We start from the raw sequence: 27,965 nt of genomic DNA, 5'->3' as shown, positions 1-27,965 counted from the left end.
GAGAAAATCCTGGAGAGATGCGTGGAAGTTAACCTCGTGCTAAACTGGGAAAAATGTCATTTCATGGTAACCGAAGGAATAGTTTTAGGACATATAGTTTCCGAAAAAGGTATAGAGGTAGATAAAGCTAAAATAGAAGTTATAGAAAACCTAAAACCCCCCAAAACCATCAGAGAAGTCCGAAGCTTTCTTGGACACGCTGGATTCTACCGGCATTTTATTAAGGACTTCTCCAAAATAACCAAACCTTTAACTGGACTTTTAATGAAAGACGCTGAATTCATTTTCGATGAAAAATGTAATGACGCATTTAATCTTTTAAAACAAGCAATAGTATCTGCACCCATTATGAAACCACCCGATTGGTCGGAACCTTTTGAGATAATGTGCGATGCTAGTGATTATGCAGTTGGAGCCGTTCTAGGACAAAGGAAAGATAAAAAATTACATGCTATTTATTATGCCAGTAGAACCCTAGATGCTTCCCAACTTAATTATGCAACAACTGAAAAAGAATTACTCGCTGTAGTTTTCGCTATAGACAAATTTAGATCTTATCTAGTAGGAGCAAAAATTATTGTTTACACCGATCATGCTGCCATTCGTTACCTATTAAGTAAAAAAGATGCCAAGCCCAGGTTACTCCGATGGATTATATTACTACAAGAGTTTGATTTAGATATAAGAGATAAAAAAAGGAACTGAAAATGTAGTAGCCGATCACCTTTCTAGGCTAGAACATCAAAAACCTGAACTAGCCAGCTTGTTAGGGATCCCTCATGGGGAAGGTGCTATTTGTGAGGCCCCTTTGGATTCCGAATGGTCTGTTGAGGTATTTTCCTTCTGGGAGCGTTTATCAAATATTTCCATAAACTCTTTTGAAGGAGTTCTTGCCTCAACTATCCATAACCCGGCCATCAGAGTTTTTAGATATCTGTTGGCATGCACTATTTTTGGCTGGGAGAATCCAAATAAGGTTAATGCTAGAGAGCTTCTATTTTTACAAGGAAGCCTCACAAATAGACGTATTAATTTGGTCCCGTTCATGCTTGCTCATATGATTTTAACTGTGAATAAAGCGGGACCGATTTCTTTTGGTGGATTGATTACATCTATTGCTCGGGCGCTTAACCTGAACGATGAGATGGCTACCCTAAAACCCTTACCTCCTCGCACAATTAACCTAAAATTTCTGAGAGACATGAAATTGTGTCGCTCGAGGAGAGAAGGAGGCTATATGCTTATGGTTCATGGTGTATCCATCCCGTCTGTTGTTTTACCGTGCACTAGACGTACAGATATACGAGTTGAGAGGAATTGGACCTACGATTTAGATGCTCCACCTGTTTTGGGTCCTCTTCCTCCTAACATTCCTGATGAGGCGGGACATGACACTGATGATGAATATGATCGGCGAGAGAGATCTCTCGTACCCCATGTGTCCCCCCATCATCCTTCACCACCACACACCGCACCATCTTCTTCTTCTGCAGGTACCACTCATGGCTTCTATATTATAGAGGAGATGTGGCGTGACCACATGGCTAGAGAGCAAAGGCGTGACGACCTACTCTCTACCATCCAGCAACAAATGACGGATAACATGAACTTCATGCAAGAGTCGCAGCGGAGGACAGACAGGTCCTATGACACTATTCTACAGTCCCTGCAAACGATCACAGATACACAAGCCCGTCAACAAAACTACCACCAGAGACACATGGCACTAATTGAAGCCACTCAAGGTTCCATTATAGGTAACCTTCGAGAGGTGAGGACCGCTCAGGATGCTCTGATGGCGAGGATGGTTCAGAGAGATCGTCGTCGTACCCGATCCCGTCGTCCACCTCAGGATGGCGAGGGCACTAGTGGTCAGCAATAGGTTGTCAGGTAACTTTTCCCTTATCTTATTTCGAAACATTGGGGACAATGTTCGATTTAAGTGTGGGAGGAGACTCTATCGTATTTTCTTTCTTTTCTTTATTGCTTTTCTCGTTTTTCCTTTATCGCTTTTTCTTTACTGTTTTTAGATAGTTTATTAATTGTTATTTCCTTTTAGTTGTTTATTTTGCTTTTTAGTATAATGCATGAGTCTGACGAGTCACCAAATACAGTAGATCTTTAGTACAATCCTACCTCCCCATACCTTTAGCCCCACCAAAAAAAAAACCCAAATTTTTTTTTTTTTTTTGCAAAAGAAAATAGTGTTATTCCGAAAATTTTCAGGTTTTAAAGACATGTTTTGAGTAAGGATGCGGTGACTTGGGAGAACTTTGCGAAACATCAATATTATTTTAGCACCATAGACTTCGTAAATATAGGAACGACTCCCGAAACCCCATATACCATGACCTTAATCATCATTTCCGTATAAGTCCTCAGTAGTTTATCCTAGCAGTCAGCTCCGGCCTACGCATCCTCTACGTAGGGGACCGATGCAAATAAGTGAATGATCCAGAAGAAAAAAAAAAGCAAAAAGGCAACTCCGGTATAGGTGACCCTCACAAAGTCATTTAAACCAAAGAATTGTAAAAATTGCTACAAAAAGAAAAAGAAAAAGAAAAAGAAAAACTTACCCACTGTTAGTTGGTTCAGAGGTATCTGGCACTGAACTCGGTAGGGCGGATTACGATCCGATCCCCCACAACTTCAGTTGGGTCCAATAAAAGGGTTTACACATATTTATGTCCCAGAAACCCCATTCTCAGATCATAATCACTAACAGGCCACTCTACTATGAAGCATGTACGGATAACGGGCTTAATGTGATTGCGCCTGAATGAAAAGGACACAAAAAGAGATGAAGAGGCAAGCCTAGGTATTGTGGGATAATATGGGTTGGTTAATATAGGAATGAAGTTTATGTCCGTATTTGCGGATTAGTGTCATCATGATACCCTTAGTTCACTCAGTTAGTACCTATCACTGCATCCCGACTTGAACTTAGAATTTTTACCTGAAGCACTCGTTTACATAAATTTTCTTTTATGAGATTTTCAATGTTTTGCTTGAGGACAAGCAAAGGTTTAAGTGTGGGAGAGTTTGATAACACTAAAATTTACCGTATTTTCGACTCCAATTTCACATGCATTCTAGTCGTCTTATTATCATTTTGTTGTGTTATTGGTATGTTTTCCTTTGTTTTCAGGTTTTTACTTTAATCGGAGCCCCGATCGAGAAAAGGGGTGAAAAAGAGCCAAAAACCCTAAAATTCAGCATTTTGTGCTTATGGCCTACCCAATGGCGGGCGCCACAGACCAAGTCATGACGTGTCCAAGCTCAACTTCCCTCAACTCCCACGTTCTCCACTACATCAACTAAGGCGCCTCACTTTGGCCTTGTGGCGGGCACCACAAGAGGAAAACAGTTTCCCTCCATTTTCAAGTTGAAGGGCATCCAAGTCATTTCCATCTTTTTACTTGCTTATAAATAGAAACTCGAATTCACTTTTACAATCATCCAAACTTAGAACAGAGGCAAACTCAGAAGCAAATTTGTTTCACTTAGGCATATATTCAGTATTTTATAGTGGTAATCGCTTCACATTGGAGTGTTACCACAATTGTGTAATCAAGTCTGTGATAGAGTCTGTAATCGAGTTTGGAGCACTTTGGAAGGAAGTTAATCCTGCCGCCATTTTCATTTCCGCATTGCAATTTACTCAGCCCTCCGATTGGAGCAGGTTTTTATTACTTGTCTTTACTTTATTTATTTCCCGCACTCGCTTTAATTTATTTATTTCCCGCACTCGCTTTACTTTGTTTATTTCCTCGCACTCGCTTTAAATTATTTATTTCCTCGCACTCGCTTTAAATTATTTATTTCCTCGCACTCGCTTTAAATTATTTATTTCCTCACACGCGCTTTAAATTATTTATTTCCTCGCACTCGCACTACTTTTATTTACTTTCCGCACTCGCACTACTTTTATTTACTTTCCGCACTCGCACTACTTTTATTTACTTTAATGCACTTTTATTTTACCATGTCTAACTAAATCCAAAAGGTTAGAATGTAAGGATCTTAATTGAACCGATAATTCGTACAATTGTTCGTAGAAACACTTAAGGGCTATTTTAACTTTCAACTTAAGTTTTCCCGCACTTCAATTCCGTTGGGTAAGATCGAAAGCCGTCCAACGTCTTTTTAAACTTAATTGTTTTTAACTATTTCAAAAACAGCGAAAGCGCTTTGTCTAGTTCATTAGGAGTTTTTAACATTAAGAAGAAAAGAGATTTTAAAACTATTTTCGGACGCGTTTATAAGTTTAGAGTCTGGTTCGTGAGAACCTCTTTTGGTTAAGAAATCCAGGTTATAATACTTTTCAACTTAGTCAAGATACTATATTTCTTAAAAATAGGTTTACTACTCTAATGCAATGCGCGCCTTTTTATAAGTGACAATGAGAGGGTTTGATTAGGGAGTACAACTCGGTTCTGAATACGCGAAAGCGGCAGTTCCCGTTAAATTAGTTCTTTTCAAAGTAGGAAACGTTGCCCATAAGTAGCTCTATTAGCAAGTACTTGGATTATCAATTAATTATGTGAATTACATTCGACCCTGTCTTTATTAATTAATCTTTATTCAACACTTTACTTTTCATTGCACACTCCAAAAACACTTATTTTGATTGCCTTTGATAAACACCATAACAACAGATAACGATAGATTGACACTTGGTTTCTGTGGATTCGATAATCTTTTATATTACTCTGACGCGTTCGTATACTTGCGAAAACCACGCATCAGAAAGCACCAACGCATTTTAAATGTTGCTAGAACCTTATATTTCCATTCCAATCTCCCATTAAATATGTGGAACTTTTGTATTCAGCATGCCATCCATTTAATAAATAGACTACCCTCTCCCCTTTTAAAACTGAAAAGCCCTCATGAACTCTTATTCTCCCAACCACCTTCCTTAGTACATTTAAAAGTTTTTTGTTGTGTATGCTTTGCCACAACCTTACAGGCTCACAGGGCAAAATTTGACCCTAGGGTCAGAAAATGTGTATTCCTTAGTTACAAAGATGCGACAAAAGGTTTTCATCCTATATGATTTGCACAACCATACTACCTTTGTCTCTAGAAATGTTATATTCTATGAAAACAATTTTCCATTCAAAAATAGTTAGAATACCACAAATCAACATCAATCTAACACACAATCTCATTTTTTTCTTGATGATATACATGTTATACATCAGGAAATTGACACATCAGCTGGCCTTGTTGACTTAACCACACCCCCTTTATCCAATATACAACATAATGGACCTATTACTTCCAGTAGTCACAATCCTATTCATGATACTGCAATGTATAGTCCAATGGATAATAATCAGTCTGCTCAGCTTTCTCCCAACAGATGTAATCCTATTTCTAGTATCCCTCCTACTGCTCTTACTGATAACACTTTACCCCCCTACAGTTCTTATTGATAACCCAAATCACATCCAACCTATGAGACAATCTAACAGAACCTCTCACCCTCATAGTTACCTAGCGGAATATCACTATTATTCTACTATAAATAAATCTCATTCATTGCATTCACATATTTCTAACATTGCATATCCTTTATCTTCAGTACTTACTTATGATAAATGTCTCCCAGCTTATAAACATTTATGTTGTGTCATAAACTATAACACTTAACCAAAATCTTTCACCCAAGCCATCAAATTGGATTGTTGGAAAAATGCTATGAATGTTGAATTACAAGCCCTTGCTGAGAATCACACTTGGGATGCTGTTGAATTACCTTCTGGTAAGAAACTTATTGGTTGTAGGTGGGTTTATAAAATCAAATACAGGGAAGATGGATCCATTGAAAGGTACAAGGCTAGGTTGGTTGCAAAGGGATACACACAAATGGAAGGCATTGATTACTTTGATACATTTTCACCTGTTGCAAAAATCACCACAGTCAGAGTCTTTCTAGCTCTTGCAATAATCAAAGGCTGGCATTTAGAACAGCTTGACATTAACAATGCTTTTCTCCATGGGGATTTAAATGAAGAAGTTTATATGACTGTTCCTCCTGGTATGTACACTACTTCTACATCTCAAGTTTATAAACTCCATAAATCTATCTATGGTTTAAAACAGGATAGCCGTCAGTGGTATTCCAAACTTTCATCCTTTTTAATCTCTATTGGATATTCTCAATCCAAAGCTGACCACTCTTTGTATGTTAAGGCCACTCCTCATCACGTTACTGCATTGCTAGTTTATGTGGATGATATCGTGTTAGCAGGAAATTCCATTGGTGAAATTCACTCTATCAAACATTTATTAAATCAAACATTTAAGATCAAAGATCTTGGTCAGTTGAGGTATTTTCTTGGCTTTGAGATTGCTCGATCCAACAAAGGAATTTTCTTCAATCAATGGAAATACACGCTTGACCTCCTATAAGATAGTGGATTTTTAGCTTCAAAACCTTATGCAGTTCTCTTTGATCCTAACATCAAACTATCTACTAATGATGGTCAGCCATTAGAAGATCCTACAACGGAAGCGGAATATAGAGCTTTAGCCTCACTAACGTGTGAGCTTCAATAACTGCAATTCATCTTCCAAGATTTCCAGATCAACCTATCTCAACCTGCTTTTGTTTTATGTGACAGCAAATCTGCGATATATCTTGCTCACAATCCTACGTTTCATGAGTGAAGCAAACACATTGAACTCGATTGTCATGTTATTCGAGAAAAACTACAATCCAAGTTAATCCATCTGTTACCGGTCTCAACAAAGTTGCAACTTGCAGATGCCTTCACTAAACCGTTACACTCACCTTCATTATCTTCCATTTTATCCAAGTTAGGAGTATTAAACATCCATAGTCCAACTTGAGAGGGGATGTTAATATAGCATAATGTATTCTCCATTTAATCTCAACTGTACATCTATATTTTCTGTTACAGGTTGTTCATATTGTTACATTTCAGTTATTAACCTTTAGTCAATTCCCAATGTATATATACCGGTTGATATAACCTTGTAATATTAACTCATTGAATAAGAACTTTACACCTCATTTCTATTATCTTCTTCTTCTTATCCAGTTTGTTATCTTTCTTTCTCCTTTGACTTTATGCGTCAGTACTGTACCATTAACGGTGGTAGTATTAAAAAATTCTCAAATATGGTACCGTCAGTACTGTACCATTAACGGTGGTAGTATTAAAAAATTCTCAAATATGGTACCATTTTATTTTTATGTGTATTTCTAAAATTAAGTATATCTAGTATACTAGTAATAGAAACTCACGGATGGAGTAACATGAAGAGTAAGTACATCAAGGAATTGAAAATTTTGTAGTAAATTGTAAAACAAATAAATAAGTTATTTCTAATTTTGAGTAGAATAATTTTTATTTAGAATTGTTTGAATAAACCATTTTTACTTGAAATGTTGAATAATCAGTAATGAAGTTATAAAAAAAAATCAAATCAAATAAAAAATTAAATACAATTAAGAGAAATATTTTAGAATAGATAGTACAATTTTAAAATACACTAGTAAAAGACTCGTGCATCCGCACCGATGTGATGAGGATTAATAACTCAAAATTTAGACTAAACTATAATTATAATACATCAAAATTTAAAAGCTTAAAACTTATTAAGACAATTAATTTAAAAAAATAAAGAGAATTTAGATATTATTCAAGAACTTGCTTAAATTTACATATAATTTGATGTTATTGTTTAGCCAGAACATGGACATCAGTAAGAGAATAAATTACAATTTTCTTGATGCTATCAGTAACAACATGTACGTCGGGTGGCACAAATTATTACATGTGACAAAATAGGTTCGGTCTATTGCACATGTCTATTTTTCTTATATTTTTTGCAGGACAGGTCTATGTTTGAGACTCATACCCTCTATTATGTCTATCCCGCCTTATTATGTCTACCACGTCCCGTCCTCACTCATTTTTCACATTGCAGATAAAAATACTTAGTGCAAAAACTTTACTATGTCGGCCTTACTTCATTCTGTTTTTTTACATGCTTTTCTTGGAAAGACCTAAACGCGGCAGATATGTCCGTAGATTTTAAACACACTTTTCTGGTAGATTTTTTAAATGTGTGAGATGATGTATCATACATTGGTTCATATGAAAGTTGCTTACAAAATTTTCAATATTAACAGCATATAATATATAATATCTTATACTTAGTTCCAAAATAAGACAAAATTAAAAAAAAAAATGAATAATTTTAGTTTGACCAGATAATTTTGAATATTAATACACATTCTTTTCGTGATCTTTTAAATTTAAAAGAATGACAAATTTGTATTTTTCATAAGAAATTTGTATACTCACTATTCATGAATGTCTCATGTTTTTTTATAAAAACAAATATTTGTAGCATTTTTTTAGTATAAATGCTAACATTTTATCTTGAAAAATTCTAACTTTTTTATAAATTAAAATTTTAATATCATTTAAATAGGACAGTAGTTAAAATGAAAAAAAAAATTGTCTTAAGTGTTTCTTCACAGGTAAAAAAAATAGTGTTGTGATTTGGTATAATTTTAATGTTTAAAGTAAATTCATAAAAAAATTGTTCTTTAAAATGATTTTAATGTCTTAATATTTTAAAATAATTTGATTTAAAAGTTAAATAAATATTTCTTATTATTAAATTTAAAATAAAAATGAATTATCTTATATTTATATTAGAAAGGGTTAGGTCAATTTATTTTTTTATCATGTTATAATATATATATATATATATATATATATATATATATATATATATATATATATATATATATATATATATATATATATATATATATATATATATATATATATATATATATATATATATATATATATATATATGGTTTTTCATCAAGTATAGAGTTTTTTACTCACAATATTGATATTGATAGTGTATTATTATTATTATCATCACATTTTTAACTCATAATATCGATTTTAATATTCCGTTATTATTGTCACTTTACTTAATTACCTTATCAGTAAAAACGTTTAATATAATTTATATAAATTATATTTTTTCTTTTTATAGAAATAAACAGATATATATATATGTAAATAGGAAAAGAAAATCAAATAAATTCTAATAATAAAGATCCATTGGAGTAATTTTTTCTTCAACATGCATATCAATATATTTTATATGTAAAAATAGATATAACACTTACTCTCTCCGGTATAATATATAATCAATTTTAAAAAAAAATGCACCCTTTAAAAAAAATGTCTATATACATTTAAATCTTACACTCTTTCTAATTTTACTCATATTCTTTATTTTGAAAATCATTAAAAACATGAAAATACATAATAAATATAGTTAATTTTTGCTTAAACTTAATATTTCATATATATATATATATATATATATATATATATATATATATATATATATATATATATATATATATATATATATATATATATATATATATATATATAATTCTTCTCAGTTTCATCCAATCTCTAGAAAGGAGTTTCTCTTCAAAATACTTCATATTGAAGAAACCAATTCTTATTCCATCATACAAGACACCAACAAAAAGACATATTTCAATCCAATAAATTCATCCTTTCAATATTTAATTGTGCATTGTTTGCTTTAAATTCTTGTAATCAAGATATATTGGATTATGAATGATCTTTTCCTGATTAAATGCTGAGATTTTTTTTAGCTCTGAATGATGAGAATAAAAAGATTCTCAAGTGAGAAAAACATGAGTGAGTTGAAAATTTGATATTGTTTGTTTAGAGATATTTTTCAAAAAAGAAAAAGGAAACACAAGAATATAAATTCTTAATGAAAAAAAAAAGTAATTGTCAACAACCATTTTTCAATTAAGATTTCATCCCAAGACAAACCAAAGTAGTGTTTGGAACATGCAGAACATAATCCCTTCATTCTTATTATTAAACTGATAAATATAAAAATGATATTATTATAGTTTATTATAAATAATTAATAAATATTTTATTTAAGATTATTATGAATTCATTATATATATATATATATATATATATATATATATATATATATATATATATATATATATATATATATATATATATATATATATATATTAATGAAAAAGTGTGTTAGTCTAATATGAAAAAAATAAATGATTCTATTAATTGGGATCGACTACAACAATGAGCATACTATACCTATAAATTGTGTCATTTCTTCTTTCTTGTTGTTCTGCATATATTTCCCATATGTTCAACTCTCTTTAACTGCTTTTATTTAATCAGCGAAACCGATAACTACAAATCGATAATTCGCATCATCATTGATAACATATATTTCAACTTTGTATCTATTATATATAACACACGACAAATATTTCATGTTGAAATAAATTTCAACCAATCTTGTCTGTTCGTCGGGAACATCATAATCTTCCCCACCCTCTTCTTCAGCTTGGTAAATGGGTGAATTAAAGTTAGGAGTGAAAGTAGAGTCATTGGATTCAACAGGGTTGTCTTTTATTCTGCATGTGTGAATGATTTGCTTTTATTAAAAGTGAAAAAACAAAGGAATGCAAGAGGAAAATGATTTTTATTTTATTGATTTTGAAAGATTGTCATTTTCCTTTAAAAGTGAAAGAGAAAGAGCACTAAATGAACAAACGGGAATTTAACAAAACACCTTTATTGATATAATCTTGAAAATGCAAAGGTAACCCTACAAAATAGTCCAATAGCTTTGGGAATAATTATTGAATTTTGAAAATAACAAATAAAAACAACAAATTACTTTGACAAAGGAAACATCTCTGAGATTTCAATCGCCTTCCAATTGTTCAAAGCCACATCACACTGGTACACCAGGTTGCTCAAATCTTCATCTTCAAGATCTTCATCAATAGCATTGACTTGATATCCAACATTGACAAACACTTCTTGGATAGTCTTCAGACGTCCTTTGATGGAGGTTGATGCTCCCTTCTTGGCATTAGTTGGTTTGTAACCCAACCCATAACGGTCCAACTTTATTTTGACGTCAATAACATCTCCTCAATCTTCGGGACTTCCTTCCTCAATGGTTGATCTTGCTTTCCTCCATGATGCAAAAGATGGAATACTCATCCCCTTTGGTTCTTCGACTTCCATAAGGACGACGTTGACTATTTCAAGAGCTTGAAAAGAAGTTTCCAAAGCGTCCTCATCAGCCTCAATATAATTAAATGAACAGAGGTGGCTTACCATAAGATATTCCTCACCAGACACAATCACCAGCTTATTATAAGAACAAATTTCATTTTTTGGTGCAAGGTGGAAGTCACTGCCCCAGCGGCATAAATCCTCAACCTTCCAAGAAAATAACTATAATTTGGATTGATGTTCATAACTTGAAAAGTATTTTCAAACACATGTGGACCAATTAAGATTGGAAACTCCACTTCCCATATGAAGGTCCTCCTCGATCCATCAAGGAGAGCCTAAAACGATTGGTTTGAGTGTGTGTTATGTATTTCTTATCTCGTGTTTGCTTGTTTTTTACCCTCCAAGCATTCTCTTATTTATAGGTCCCAACCTCCTTCTCCCCTCTTCCTCTTTACTCTTCATATTCCTCATAAATACATCTGCCAATAACGTATGTTGTCCTTATAATTTATATATAACTTCAATAATTATAACCCCCATGTCATAATGCATCATTATGTAACTGTTTCTTACGACCCTTCAAATGACATCTAAACCTTGTCATTGAATCCGACTTGCATGAACTAGATCATTCTTGGCTTACATGAGCTCGATTCCGTCTTTCTTATTTTGATACCCTAATCAAATTCTGATTAGTAGGTGTAAGCACGACTATTCAACTTGTTAGCCTCACCATACTCGGTTGTCACACCAACTCGACTTCATGGAACTCATGTGCACAATAGGCTTCGTTGATCTTATATCTCGGTTGGTCAAACTAATTTTTCGGGATGTACATAAGCCCCCCGAGCATGAGATCTGAAAGGTTGAAATGTTTAGACAAAGAAAGCCTGAAAATTTCCTTTCTACTTAAAATCGAAGCTTTCCTCAGTCTTTTTATGCTATGATACTTGGTTTTTCACCAGCTATTTTAATGATGGCAAGTCTTTCTCTCTCCTCTTCATGGTGACTTTTATGGGAACTCCCACTTTCATCATTATCCTTTGATACAAATTCTTGACCGTTATAACTTTATTACTTTAAAAGGATTAGTTTTTATTCAAATTTATTTTCTAAGCAACCTTCCCCATGAACGTCTATTAACCGATCTTCCTTTATACTTTAGGTATCATTTCTTTTTTGCTCTTTTTACTATGTCTTCATATTCAATTGTTCTTACTGCTAGTGATAGGAATAGGATTTGGAATGTCTGTATGCGAGAGTGTGAGAGTTATTTGAATAGAGCGGACTTTGACCGAATTATTAGAGACGTTTATGGTGAAATCCCTTCACCCACTAGTAACGTTGATTTGGAGTCTTCCTCCTTAGATTTTTTGGATAATCAAATGGAAGCAACATGATCTTTGATAGATAAAGAGGTTTTGAGTTACGACCATAGTATTGTCGACGAAAGCTATATCTCGAAGCTTTGTTCCACCACTTTAATATATTCCACTGAAAATGAATAATACATTATATTTGAACCTTGTGTAGTTGGTGAAAGGGTGTGTATCACTTGTACCAAAGAAGTGTTGGAGGAATATTTTTATTTTTATTCACGAGTCATTGAAGACTTTAAAGTCCTCATTCCATTTACCGATTTCGAATCAGATCTTCCCAAAACCCTAATCATAACCCCCATCACAATTACACCCTAATGGATGGGGATTTATTAAGGCTTTTTAGATTATTTGTGATACAATAGACATAATGTCGACCTTAGGTTTATTCTTCTCGTTCTTTGAGTTAAAGGTTGCAGAAAAAGGAGGTTGGATTTCCCTTAGTGAAATTTCGGGAAAGTGCTTCCTACAAGCCTACACTACTAGTTATAAGGGATTTAAAGATAAATTCCTCCGAGTTAAAAGTGGGAAAAGATGTCCCCATGTTATGTATGATTTAGATGGTAACTATCGTTTCCCGATCTATTTGTCGGGTAATCCTTTACCTATCTCTGGCTTTAACTATGACAAATTAAATGATTTGAAACTTCAATCTTTGGCCGTCTTGGATGCTTTCCAGGTAGTGAAAGTAAAATATGGTTTGAAGAGATCTCATAGCATTCGCCTTAATATCTGCAAGTGAGGTCCTTGATGAAGAACCTAGAGATTACAAGGAAGTTGTGAGGAGTCAAAACAAGACTGAATGGCTGAAAGCCATGGATGATAAGATGAAATCTCTTCGTGATAACAACACTTGGGAGTTTGTAAAGAAACCTGCAGAGTCCAGGTTAGTCAACTGTAAGTGGATCTTCAAGGTTAAGGAATGAATCGAATGAGTGATGTCGAAGAGATTTAAGGCAAGGTTGGTTGCTAGGGGGTTCACTCAGAAAATAAGGTGTTGACTTCAATGATCTGTTCTCATCTGTCGTAAATCATAGATCCATTCAAATGTTTCTTTATATGATGGTGAAGTTCGACCTAGAACTTGAACAAATGGCTGTGAAGACTGCCTTCCTGTATGGTGATCTAGATGAAACAAGTCTGATGAGGCAACCTGAAGGGTATGCAGAAAAAGGAAAAGAAGATTAGGTGTGCAAGCTAAATAGGTTGTTATGGCCTGAAACAATCTCCTTGACAATGGAATATGAGATTTGACAAGTTCATGGCATACATAGGTTTCACTTGGAGCCAAGTCGACCATTGTGTTTATGTCAGATTTCGACTAGGAAATTCACTTGTTATTTTTTTGCTTTATGTGGATGCCATCTTCATAGAAAGCAACAATGTTGAAGATGTTACGACATTGAAGGCTGAACTCGATAAGGAGTTCGACATAAAGGATATGAGAGATGTCTCCAGGATTCTTGGGATTGACATCCAGAGAGATAGAAAGCAGACGAAATTATGCTTATCTCAAGAGATATATCTAAAGAAGATTCTCAGCAAGTTTGGTATGTCGAATTCAAAGAATGTAGTAACACTGATTAATCCTTAATTCAAGTTGAGTTCGACTCAAAGTCTTAGTACTGAAGTTGAAAGAGCCTATATGAATAGCATTCCATATGCTAGTATAGTAGGTTCTTTGATGTATGTTATGATTCGTACGAGACCAGACATAGCGTACGGAGTGAGCCTCGTAAGCAGGTATATAGCCAATCCTGGGAAGGCGCATTCGAAATTATTAAAGTGGATTCTAAGGTACATAAATGGGTCTCTGAAAAGAGTACTTGTCTATGGTGGAGCCTTTGGCGATGATAACAAAGTCGAAATCGAAGGATTTTTCCATTCTGATTAAGTAGGTTGTATGAATTCCAGAAAATCTATTTCTAGATATGTGTTCACTATGTTTGGCACATCAATCAGTTGAAAAGCGACACTTCAGAAGGTTGTTGCCTTATCAACCACTGAAGCGGAGTATATTATCCTCACTGAAGTTGTGAAAGAAACATTATGGCTTAAAGGTTTTGCTAAGGAGATGAAACTTAAAGGTCTAGTTATCACTGTTAAATGTGATAGTCAAAGTGCAATACACATGTCAAAGAATTCAGTCTATCATGAGCGAACCAACCACATCGATGTTAGGTTGCATTTCGTTAGAGAGATAATCGAGTGTGGAGAAGTCTAAGTGCTAAAGGTTCCGACTGAAGACAATGTCACTGATATGATCACTAAGACATTGCCAAGTTGCAAGTTTTTCCATTGTATGTAGTTGATAAAGCTGCATGAAGAAAACTAGTTTGTTTCCTTGATGTTTGTAGAGTTTGTTCCAAGGTGGAGATTTTTGAGATTTTGGATCGAACTCTAATCTCGACAAAGATAGCTTGATATTTCGATAGGAGTTATGCACGTTGTAGTCGAAGTCTGTTCAAGCATGTTGTCGAAATATGTTAACTTGTATTCTAAGTTAGTATGTTGAATCAAGCCTTTGTTTAAACTCAATTGTTTAAGTTAGCTTGTTGTTTAAGTTAGCTTAGTAGTCTATAAACAGATTAGTTCTCTCAGATTGTTGAGAGAGGCTAATTGTTGTTATTCACTTGTAATCTTTGAACCCTTATTGAGTAAGTGAATAGTCAAACAGTTTTAACCTATTCTTTTCTTCTTCTTTCCTATTCTCTCTCTTTTGTAAAACCTAATAGGATTTCTTGTGTTTATTTAAGAAACTCAATCTTTATCTCATAATTTTGTTCTATTGTTTGCGACATCGTTTCACAATAAAAGATTATCACCGAAGCATGGTGTTTGCCTCCACTCTGCTCAACAATAGTCATGGTCATTTCAACAACAGATGCAAAGGATGTAGGACCCGATATTAAGACATAAGTATGACTAGTTCAGTATTACAATATTTATAATATGAATAAGTACAATTCTCACCGGAACAACAAAATATACAATAGATGTATAAAGATCTACTCATGGATAACTAATCATTCAGTTTAATATTTTGAATCATGTTATGTTGATAGAAGTTACTATCATGGAGGAAAATCCACTATCAACCATCATAACATAAATTTACTGATCTAGGTATGTATAGCCGAGATTTCCCGCCTACTTTCAAGTAAATGTGGCAATAGATGTTTCAAATGCCCAACTGCCACTTTTTAAAATTGATTCCACAAGACATGCCTCATACCTATGTGACCACCATGAAGGAAAATTTGAAACTATAAAGTAACATCTAACATAATAAAATTAACATTCTATAAGAATTCTTTAACAATTCTTAACTACTTTAATTAGTTTTTATTCTATATCCACACAGCTTACTATGGCATTGCTTAGGAAAGTACATGAGTCACAGAAAAAAAAAGTTAATATAATGGTAGATAGATATATGGAAGTGAAATAAAATAACATTATTTTATAATAATACCAAGCAATACATCAAATCATACAACAATACCCTTAGAAGTACAAAATGCTAGAGTCTGACACATGTCACTCTCCAAGTAGAAAATGGCATATTACAGAATTTATTTAGCTCTTTAATCTGTTAAATACTGCATATCACATGTATTATTCTTCTGTTTTGGCTTCAAGGAAGTGTGTACTCTGCAAAGAAAAAAGAACAAGGTTAATTAATTAATCATATTACAGTTATCCAAATACAATACTAAATAAAACATTGGATGAAACACTTACTTCCACATTTCTTTCCAGCAGGTCTGTTCCTAATGTTGCATCTCTTAGGAATGGTAATAGCTATAGCAAGATTGATTTTAGCTTGTTTGGCAAGAGGTGACAAAAGAACTGAACAAAGACATTTTGGAGAAGTTGAAAGCAAAGCACCAACTTTACTACAACATGCTGGTGAAACTTTTGCCCTAACATTACGTGAAGCATCTAAGCATGGACTTAGACTAGCAGCTGCTGAACCAATTGGTGTCTTTCCACATTCTCCAGCACTCTCAGTTTCAATGATCAACAAACTTGAAGCCAACAGAAACATCACCACTGTGGCAAGGAAAGTTCTAACATTGAAATCCATCTTATGATTTAGAATCACTTACTACTTACTAGTATGTTTGATTTGGTTTGTTTATGGTATATTGAATTAGAAGGAGCGAGTAGCATAGTTATATAGTAGTAGTAAAGTTAAAAAAAGGGGTATGAAATTAGTATTAGTGGGGTGGTTGTGGTGTTAGGATATTCAACCTTTAATCATAACAATGTTCATGGTAGAAGCTTCACTATGAACATCCCTTGAATTGAATAGCATTTGATCGACATTAGACACAATAAAATGTATACAATATTTCTATAATCAAAGAAAGATTATAATTCTTTCAATAACATACTAGCAAAAAGAAGTAGGTGAGGTAAAAATGTAGTGTGAACATAGCAAAAGTTGGGCAGACAAAACTTTGATGCACTTGATGCTATCTCATAATTGTTCCACTAAGCAAGCATGCTTGAGCTATAAGATCACTACACGTGTGGTTTGTTTATCAGGTACATGATCAAATCTAATTCAACAAATTTTATTGGTATTTCTGTTCTTTTTTAGAGTACCGACATGATTACGATTGAAGAATACTCCTTTTCATCTGAAAAAATAAATAAATAACTTTCCATTGTTTCTGAAATATGAGATTCGAATATTTGATGTAATTAGAAAAAAAACTGATGGATTTCAATGCATTGATAGTGATGACATCGTATATACTGTTTTATTTCTTTCTGCATGTTGTTTTCTTAACTTTTAATACATTTTATTATTTTTAACATTTTTATATCATTTTTGATAATATTTTTAATATATTATTATTTTTTAACATATTTTTATAACAGACACTATTAAAGATACATTTATAATTAAATATTATTAAGATAAGGAATTAGAAATGTTTGGTGAAATAATAGGAGTCTTGATGCAATGAAAAAGAGTTACGATTTGTTGAAAATTCATCATAATATATGGAGAATTTCTATCAATCTTCCTGAATAAGATTGTTATCACTCATACAATGGCAATGAAAGAAATGAACAATGGAGAAAGAAACAAAGAAAGAATGTTGGAGAAGAAGAATATTTTCTACAGAGTTTCTCTTTGTCCACAACATGTGGAAAACTTCTTTATTCACTTTGCAACTGCAAATTTTTGTGAATACAATGTTATAACTTCTCTATTACAAGAATAAGGGTTACTCTCTCTATTTATAGATTTATGTTAGTTTGCTCACTAAGACAAAGCCCAAAACTATAAAAGTGCAAAATAGTTAACACTACTAAAAATAGGCCTAAGTCGAAATCCCGTGTGAAGCAACATGCTTCGACACTTCGACACACTAATACAACTTAACACACTAGGTGATTCGACACTTCCTTGCTTTTGTCGAGCAACCTGCTTCGACACAAGAAATTATAATTCAACACACCGCCTAATTCATTGTGTCTAAGTTATCTAGATTCATCATAACTCTCTTTACTGTGGAAATTGGTAAACAACCGCTGGTCCTCCCTATGGCTTAAAACTTAAGGGTTACTTGCAGGATCGACTAGTTGATCCTAAGACATGTGCTAGTACAAGTGTAACTTATTCAATTCGATAGAACAACTTTGTGAGGAACGGCTCCTGACAAAGTATTGAACAAGCGCAGGTTTTTTCCACACGAAAGGTTTAATCGATGCTATAGTCTATGAGTGACTCGTGACCGACAACGCTACAGCATTCAAAATACGTACACGACGAACACACTTTTGGTGAACTCTATTATCGTAATAGAATCAGTGTCGACAGCATAGACGACAACGTAAAGTGATAACTCAAAAGTAAATGAAATTAAAATAAAATGTTCAACGGGAATAATTGAAAAGTAAGAAAGTTGCATTGAAATAAATGTGGTGATTCACGTACATAGCACTCTTAAAAACTCTTGCTTCCTCGCGTTGGGAATGAGAAGTTTTTTACAAGTGATTTTTAGTACAAGGTGAACACCTCAATCCCCTCGTGGGATATCCTATTTATACTAAACTAAAGAAACTGCCTACAGGCCAAAAACTCCTAGAAAATAGCAGACGTCGTGCCACAGGATCTGCAAACTGCTCTATACACGTTCTACAAACTGCTCCATATTCTGGCGCTTTATTCTTCTTGTAACTGCTAGTCATTTTCAATTTCAAACTTCTCTCGCCCAGGTATTTAGGGCGACGTTGTCTTCTATGTGTGTGGCACAATCCAAAATTCCTTAAGTCCCAATCCTCATTTCAGTCGACGGAATGGATTTTCGACCAAACATGTTTCTTCTGTCGGTTTCATCCCTTGATGACTTACGTTTTTCTCAACACTTGCTTATCTCAGGCACATCTTCACCCCTTGATGGGGTATAAAACTTAAATTCATAAGACCCTTTCATTAATTACGCCTTCAACATGCCTTAGAGATTTCTTGTGGTAACAAAATGCCCACCAGAGATGCCATTTTCGAATGTCGACGTTTGTGAGATAATGGCATCTTTGAGATGTCGACTTGCTCCTTACTGCTTCCACTTCTACTTAGTGGGACACTTGTTTGCCCCACGCTGATGATGTCATCTAATCATGACGAACGTTTCCTTTTTTCCTCGAGATGCACAAAATCACGTCTCCATCACTTCATGTCTTTATGACTGAAACGTGCTTACCGTCATAATTGCCTTCTCTCTTCCACATGTCTGTGGACGTGGGAACATATGTATATGTGTCGAAACAGAAGATCAAACGTTCACTCTTCCTTTTCCCAGGGTTTAACCCTTATAAAACCCTTGTTCCTTCTTCTTATTTCCTTTTTTCGCCATTTGCTTCTGTAAACGATAATCACCTGCACTTTGTTTTAGTAAAAAGAACAACCATTCTTCTCCAAAAAACTTCAACTTCTTCCATGGCTAGCTCAAGTAAAAGTAAAGCATTTCCCTCCTGCTAAGCTCGCACATCCTCTCACCATTAATGGTAAGGAGTACGTTCTTGAACCTCCATTTGTAGAAGAGAAGTCAAAAATCTGGCGTTCTCAAGTATTGATCCCTTTCTCCTTGGTTGATGAACCTTTAGCATTTTTAGGTCCTCTTCTAGAAAATCGTCGCCCTGAGATAACCAAAACAGATTCCCTTTTCCTCACCAGTCATCTCTCTGAACCTTTGGTTTCTTCCCAAAAGCCCATTTCCCTTCGTTATATCGACAGGAATTTTAGGACTGCTCCTCCCAAGAACTGTCCTAAGTTTTGCGCCTGGATGGATCGATTAGAAACATAGAAAATCGACCATTGGAAAAGGACAAATATCTACACCCTTCTACAGATTGCCCATTATGGCCCTCCTCAACCTTGTGGCATGTTACTAGTTGCCCTCCAATTTTGGGATAGTTCGACCAATTCTTTCCATACCAAGTGTGGCATGATTACGTCGACACTCTTGGACGTTGCTTCCATCACTGGCTTAAAACCGACTGGCGAAGTCTTCGACTGCGAAGCCGTAGCATCAATCCCTCTGTGGTTTGACGTTGGTGACTCCCGCAAGCCGACCTACAACAATTTTATTGATCACCATGCCACCTCTTCAAGCCCTGTGACCGCTGAAGAACACGTGGCTTTTCTGACTTTATGGCTATCTCGCTTCGTTTTCTGCTCCAGGTCTATGCAGATAGTCAAACATTTTGCTCTCCTGGCAACCCAGCTGCACCAAGAGCGCAACATCGCTCTGGGATAATTAATTTTGGCCTCTCTTTATGAATCTCTGTCTGAAGTCGTTTGTCAAATCAAGCTCTTTGACCCTGAGAATTCAAAGAAGAAAAATGTTTTGGTCCATGGACCCTTTTGGCTCTTACAACTGTGGCTCAACGCCACTTTCTCTAAAGACATAGCACCCTATGGGATGAGGAGGATTGCGTGTCCCCCATAAAAATGACACCTCATTTGGAAGTGACTGATCCCTTTGACGCCCATCGACAAAACTTTTCCTGACGTCAAGGTATTCCGCCTCTTGTTCACCATCATGCTGACCCGCGTCGACTTTCTTCTTTCTATGGCCCCTTTCAGCCGTCGAACTGAAGGTCCTGCATGGCTCACCAGGGATTTTCCTCCGACTGAAGATGAGCATAGAAACGAAACCTTCCTCATCTGGAGACGTCTTCTGGTCCCTCGATTTTTGTCGGCTGAAACCTCCGGTAGCAACTCTGGCCTAGTTGCTTACCAACCTAACTTGGTAGCCAGACAATTTGGCCTTTGTCCATTTATTCCCAAGTCCCTGTATTCTTCTCCTGAATTACTCACAAATATCCTTTGTGATCAACCCTGGAGTACGATCCAGGAAGATCTTGAGACCCTCTGGGAAAACCGACCAAAGCTCCACTCCACTCCCTTTCGACCAGCCTTCTTCTGCACCAAAGAGTTTGATGATTGGTGTCAGTCATATCTTGTTGTTTACATTGGCGCTCCTGAGGCCAAATTATCTGAACTAACTCAGGTTTTTGTTTATTTACAGGTGAAATCGACCAAGTGTAAGGCTCTCCATGTCAAACAAATTTGCGTTTTTCAGAACTATTTCCAAGTTGTGTATCGACTTGATAATCTTCGTCGGACCATCTTTGAGGCCGCATCCGAATTAAAGGAGAAGATAACCGACAGGCTCCCCAAACTCAAAATCCCTGGTTACGCGAAAGACAAGTATCTTTACGCCCTTCATTTTGGAAACATCAAGTTCCCTCATTTGCCATCTAGCCCAATGGGTTTGGCTTTTGGCAATTCGGTTCCAGAGTGGTTTTATTGTCCCGTTTCACACGTACAAAATGCTTATAAGAAAAAGGTCGATAGAGTGGTACCGACGAAGCATTATCTGCCCTACTACTCAGGGCCACTTCATATTGATCCTCAATATGTTAGTGTGTTCGAATCCACCCAACTTGGTAACACTTTTCTGGAAAGCTAACACCTCATTTTAGTTGGATTTCACCGCTTACTTGCTTTTTTTATGTTTCTTTATAGCGTCCCTCTAGACCCTATGGATCACGTTCCTGCCAATGAACCCACCATTTCGACACAAGAGACTCAGGTTCGACTCTGGCTGAATTGATGTTTTCTTTTACCTCGGTTTTTTATTCTTAACCGTCATTTCCTCTCTTGCAGGCTGCTCCTGAGAATTCCTCTGATGATGATGGGCGGCCTATTGCCCAAGTTTTGAAAAAACCCAATTCTTCGGTATGCATCTATATGAAGCACTCTCACTCAACCTTGTGACTTCTCTAAGGAAAACAATATGTGGTCTCTAACTTCTTACTTATGTGCAGGGTCAACCACGTTCGACAGACCCAACTGTCTCCTCTCACTCCAAGAAATCCAAAAAACACAAATGCTCTGCTGTCACAAGATCTGAGGTATTTCTTGTTGGCTTGTCTGATCTTCTGACTCGAATATCTGCTTATAACCTCTCTTCATGTCTTCAGCCGACTCCCCATCCGACTCAACCATCTTCTCAACACTCCCACAAATCCAAAGGCCATCAGGGCCACAAAAGGAAAAAGCATGATTCTCCCTCCAGGAGTGGTGAAGCCAAGAAAAAGAAACACCACAAAGTGCTCACTCTAGAGGCTCCAACTTTAGATGCCGACACTATTATGGTCGACACTTCCATCCTTAATAAAGCCCCTGGTCCAGCTGTGGGGGCTTCGTAGTCGACCAACACCCCCGCTACTGCTGTCTTGGGGGAAGAAAATCCAAATGTTGTTTCCCCTACACCGACACAGGTAATCACTTGTTTTACTATCTTTTTTCCTTGAATCACTGGACTCTTCTTACAGACATCTCTTTCTCTTACAACAGGCTGATGCTTCTGGTGAGCCATCTCACCCCGTCGCCAACTATACTCCCCCGTCGCTGGCTTTTTCTCCAACTCACCCAATACATTCTGTCGACACTGCTGGTGAGTTCATTGGCTTCCCTATCCAGATTAGTGATAGTGACTATGATTCAGTCACTAGTCCTGCAACGCACACGGATTCCAGTTCGACTAGTTCTGACTCTAGTCTTTCTTAAGCTTCCTTGCCTTTGTAGGATTCAAGGGGACCAGTGGATGTCGGCACCACCAAAAACCAACCTTCTCAAACTACTCCTCTGTCAACTATTTCTCCTTCATCTTCCCAGGGGTTGGCGATAAAGCCTTATGCCCTAGAAGCAATTGCTAGGCTTCGTAACCTGGTGAGATCGCGTGATGCTTCTTCTGACTCTGAGCAGCTTCACCACTATGGCAAAATGGGTTATGAGGCGACGAAAACCAAGGCTTTAATGGACAAGTTTCGTTTTCACGCCTTGAATCCAGACCTCCCTTTTGTGCTTATGCATGAACCTGCTGTCGGCCCAGAGATCTTGCATGTGCTTGCCCAACTTAAAGATCTTCAGCTTTCAGAATATGCTAAGCGTGCAACGGCCGCTTTAGAACAACTTCTGGTTCCCGTGTTGCGTCATCTCGACAGCGTTAGGCAAAATGAACGCCAGGTTGTATCTACTGAGGCCTTTGTGAAGGAGAAATGAGAGTTGGTGATGAATGTCGACGCAGAGATCACCAAATTGCTGGGGACGATTGAGGAGAAGAAAAAAGAATTGGCCTCCAAACAAACAAGGGCTGCTGAGATACGCCAGCAAATTGATGAACTTCGGCGTCAAATTGTTGTATTGGACATTGAGTTGGAGTCAGTTGCTGAGGAGGAGTCGAGTATTGTCGACCAGGTTATAAAACCTGCCCAAGCCACTGTGGAGTAGACCACCAGCGATGCCTTGGCGATAGCTGAAGAACTTTCCACTGATGAAAAGAAGCTTGCACAACTTAAAGTCCAGGCCGACACCTTGGAACCTACGTCTCTCCATTACAACTTTGAGCTTCAATCCTTTCAATCCAAATTCGGCCAACTTTGACCAATTTTATTTTTTGTGTAATATTTGAACAATGGCTTTTCTTGACAATTTTTTATGTCAACATCTTATTTCAGCACTGTGTATATTTATTTTTTGTGCCTTTTATAGTTGGTTTCAAACATAGTTTTCTCCAACCTAGTTTATTCGACAGTCATTTAGTCTATCAAAATCTTGATCTCTTGAAGGAGAGGCCTATACTTTTTCAAGTATTTTCCATTTACCCTCAAGATTCGCCTATCTGGTGCCAACTCTTCGACCTCGTAGGCGTTATTAGAGAAAACCTGCAAAACCTTAAATGGTCCTTCCCAATTTGGGGACCATTTACCCAAAACTCTATCATTTCTATCCATAGGCAAGATCACTCTCCTAACTAAATCGTCGACAGTGAACATTTTGCCTTTCACCTTCTTATTGTAGGCTCTGGTGACTTTTTCTTTCTGCCTTTGTAGTGAATCTAAGGCTAACATTCTCTCCTCATCTAAATCGACCAGTTCATCCGTCATCATGCTCCAATAATCTTCAGAAGGTATTTCATATTGCCTTTGGGTTCTGACTGCTTGAACCTGAATCTCTACTGGTAACACTGCATCGTGCCCATATACCAGTCTAAATGGAGTTGTTCCAATTGCTTCTTTTGGCGATGTTCGACATGCCCACAAAGCTTGATCTAACGTCTTATGTCAATTTCTCGGCTTCTTGCCTATATGTTTATTTATTAGGCTAATGATCACTTTATTGGCCGCTTTGATTTTGCCATTTGCCTGTGCGTAATAGGGGGTAGAAGTCAGTAATTTGATTCCCATTTCTTTTACAAAATCTTGCACTTTTCGACCAGTAAAAACTGACCCTTGGTCGGTTGTGATTGTTTCTGGGATGCCAAATCTGCAGATGATATGACTTTGGACAAAGTCTATCACAGCCTCTTGGTCTACATTTGTCAATGCTACGGCTTCGACCCATTTTGTGAAATAGTCGATACCGACCAAAACATACCTTTGTTGTTTCGACGAAGCTGGTTTTATTTCTCCAATAACATCCAATGCCCACCCTCGGAAAGGCCAGGGCTTCACAATTGTATGTAACTCGCTTGTAGGCACATGCTGTATGCCCCCATGCAATTGGCATTCCTGACAGCTTTTAGCAAATTCAATGCAATCTTTCAACATTGAAGGTCAATAAACTCCTGAGCGCATTAAGAGCCATTTCATCTTCAGTCCCGCTTGATGCGCCCCACACGCTCCACTATGTACACTAGACACAGCCACATATGCATCACTTTCTCCTAGGAATTTTAGTAAAACTCCTTCAGCTGTCTTTTTGAACAATTCGTCATTCACCAAGACGTAGATAAGGGCCCTATACTTTACCTTTTGATCTGTCGACCCTATAGGATTACGTAAATAATCAACTAGCGGTTTACGCCAATCACTTTCTCCCTCGTCTTCGACGGTCAGAATTTCAAAATGATATTTATCTACAGCTCCCAACTTTATAATCGACAAATCTGATGGTGATAACAATGTCGCTCGTACCTTCTCTCTTACTTGGACCTCTTCTTCATCCTGGCCTTTCGACGCTTTGTACCCTGAATCCTCCTGCGCCAAATCGTTTGTTCTCTAGTTCTCTTTCCGTGGTATATGTCGGAGGTTGACTTGCTCAAACCTCTTGAGTAATCTGATGGTAACCACAAAATACATGATTAAATTTTCTTTAACACACCTGTATTCTTTTGATACCTGCTTAATTACTAACTCAGAGTCTCCCATAATTTCGACATTCCTTGCCCCCAATTCTAGCAGTAGTTCAAGTCCTGTAATCAACGACTCATATTCTGCTTCATTATTTGTGCATACTCCTTCAATTCTGTATTTGAACTCTGCTGGAATTCCATTTGGAGAAATTATGACTCCTCCTATCCCAGATTCATGCTTATGCCTTAAACCATCGAAGTATAATCTCCATGGCACTACGTCTACGTAATTTTGCGCCATTTCGACCATTGAATGGTCGACAAGGAAATCTGTCACTGCTTCCCCTTTCATTGCTTTCAAAGGCATGTATGTCAGAGAGTACTCAGTTAACGCCAAAGCCAATTTACCAATTCGACTATGCAAAATTGGTTTAGATAACATATGTTTAATAATATCAAAGTGAGAAGATATGTACACATCAACAGGCTTAATATATTGCTTTAGTTTCATACAAGAGAAATACATGCATAGACATAGTTTTTCTATATCATTATACCTAGTTTCAGGATCATTAAGCATTCGGCTAAGGTAATACACAGGTCTTTTGACACATTTTTCGTCCTCTTAGACTAACATACTTCCTATAGTCGATTCTGAGGCTGCAATATACAACCTCATCGGCCTATTCCTAACGGGAGGGACCAGTACTGGAGGCTTAGTCAAATACTCTTTGATTTTGTCAAAATCCTCTTGGTGCTCTTCTTGCCACTTAAAGTCCTCGTTCTTCAGTCGAAGTAGTGGTGAAAAGGCTTTAGTTTTTCCACTTAAATTGGATATAAATCTTCTAAGAAAATTGATTTTGCCTAACAGGGATTGCAGTTCCCTTTTGGTCGACGGAGGCTTGACGTCCATAATAGCTTTTGTTTTGCTTCGGTTTACTTCGATACCTTTTTTATGCACCACAAAGCCAAGGAAATCACCCTCCTGCACACAAAAGGCACATTTTAATGGATTCATTTTCAATCCACATTTCCTCATCCTTAAAAAGGCCTTTCGGAGATGTTCGACGTGGATGAGTCGACTATTTGATTTTATCACAATATCATCAATGTATACTTGCATGAAATCTTCAATAAAATCATGGAACATTGAGTTCATTACCCTCTGATATGTTGCTCCGGCATTTTTCAAGCCGAATGGCATGACAACCCACTCATATATTCCCAAGGCTCCTGGGCATCGAAACACCGTCTTAATTATTGGCAATACATACTCTTAAAGACCCATTTTTCTTAATTATTGGCACAATATTGGCCAACCATTCGACATACCTTGCAATTTGTATAGACTTGCTTTTTAGGAGCCTTTCTACTTCCGCTTTTATCTTTGCCATGATCTCTGGTGCGAAACGCCTAGGCGTCTGCTTTACTGGCTTTCTTCCAGTTTTTATTGGCAGTTTTAGTTCGACCAAATCCCTACTTAAACCAGGCATTTCGTTATAATCCCAAGCAAAACAATCTCTAAATTCTTTAAGTAAAGATATTACCTCAGATTTTAACTCTTTGTCGATGTTAGCGCTGATGTATGTTGGCCTTTTGTCGCCATTTTCGCCAAGGTCGACTTCTTCTAAGGGGTCTTTTGGTCGCATTTTTCCTGGCGCCTTTGGGTCTTTTTCAAACCCTAAAGGTTCATCGTCATAAATACAGTCCAAACGCTGCATGTTGACGTTTTCCTTAGCCAAAACTGGTTTATCTGGAGGCTCTGGCTCAATAGCCAAATTACCTTCTTTCTCTAACACATAGGCTTCGACAACCATGTTTTCTTCAGCCTCTAGAGGCGATTTTATTTTGTTCTCGACAACGTATGCCGAAATCCTTTTTAGAGCTTCTAGCTCAGTCATCATCAGTGACATCTCCCTAGCCTGTCGGTCGGATACCTGTATAGGGTGGATCATCCAAACGTTCCACATCCCAAATGAAGCCATGAGTCTCGTGCAGAGTTAGAGAAACAAAAGCTTCACTCAGATTAGCATACACATCCTCAGCTGGAAAACAAGGAGAAATGTTGGCCCGCTTTCTCTCGAATTCCTTCTTGCCGACATTATTCATGTCAGTCATGAAGTATCCTCAGTCGGCTTCGATATTTTCGACCACTCCATATTCTCTCCAAATCACCAATCTTTGATGTGCTGAAGATGGTACGGCTCCGACACCATGGAGCCATTCTCTGCCAAATAACAAGTTGTAACTTGGCTTGGCATTTATCACCATAAACAGCGTCGGTCTAGTTATTGAATCAATAGTGATATTCACCATAATCACACCCATGGTGCCTTTCGTTTTGCCCCCGTAGTCAGACAAGACCACATTGTTGGATCTGATGTCAATATCATACTTGCCAATCTTCCTCAGAATATGGTGTGGCATGATGTTGACAGTGGTGCCACAATCTACCAAAACTTTGTTGATAGTTACGCCTTCCACTTTGGCCCTAATCAGCAACGGTTTCAAATGATTTTTCATAGTCATCGTGGGCCTTTCAGAAACTGCTTCTTAGCTCTCAGCAGAACCATCGTTTAACACAAAATAGCATCTTGGCTGGTGTAAATCTTTCTTCAGCGTCAGCATCATCTACCGACTCTTCCACCTCATTCACATAATTATATTCTTGTGGTAGAATTGATACCACGTTGACCAAGATGTCCAGACTTGCTTCAGATTCTGAATTGAAGTCATTAGTAACTTCATCAGTTGGTCGACGGACATACTCTCTGATCCGTTCT

At 36.6% G+C, this 27,965-nt stretch overlaps 1 protein-coding gene across 1 annotated transcript; it reads right to left on the bottom strand.

Annotated features, from left to right (window-relative positions):
* Positions 1–15,957: 15,957 nt before the first annotated feature.
* Positions 15,958–16,677, bottom strand: LOC127074898 (non-specific lipid transfer protein GPI-anchored 15). The gene is made up of 2 exons (XM_051016307.1): positions 16,259–16,677; positions 15,958–16,168 (listed from the first exon to the last, which is right to left on the bottom strand). Exons 1-2 carry the CDS (start codon positions 16,602–16,604, stop codon positions 16,152–16,154), a joined length of 363 nt encoding a protein of 120 aa, XP_050872264.1. The 5' UTR covers positions 16,605–16,677; the 3' UTR covers positions 15,958–16,151.
* Positions 16,678–27,965: the final 11,288 nt, after the last annotated feature.

The sequence above is a fragment of the Lathyrus oleraceus genome, chromosome 4, assembly GCF_024323335.1.
Source record: "Lathyrus oleraceus cultivar Zhongwan6 chromosome 4, CAAS_Psat_ZW6_1.0, whole genome shotgun sequence".
NCBI classification, from domain to species: domain Eukaryota; kingdom Viridiplantae; phylum Streptophyta; class Magnoliopsida; order Fabales; family Fabaceae; genus Lathyrus; species Lathyrus oleraceus.
This window is presented reverse-complemented; position numbering and strand designations above follow the sequence as displayed.

Coding starts and splice junctions, on each gene's coding strand:
- LOC127074898 (XM_051016307.1), bottom strand. CDS start 16,604: ATGGATTTCAATGTTAGAACTTTCCTTGCCACAGTGGTGATGTTTCTG.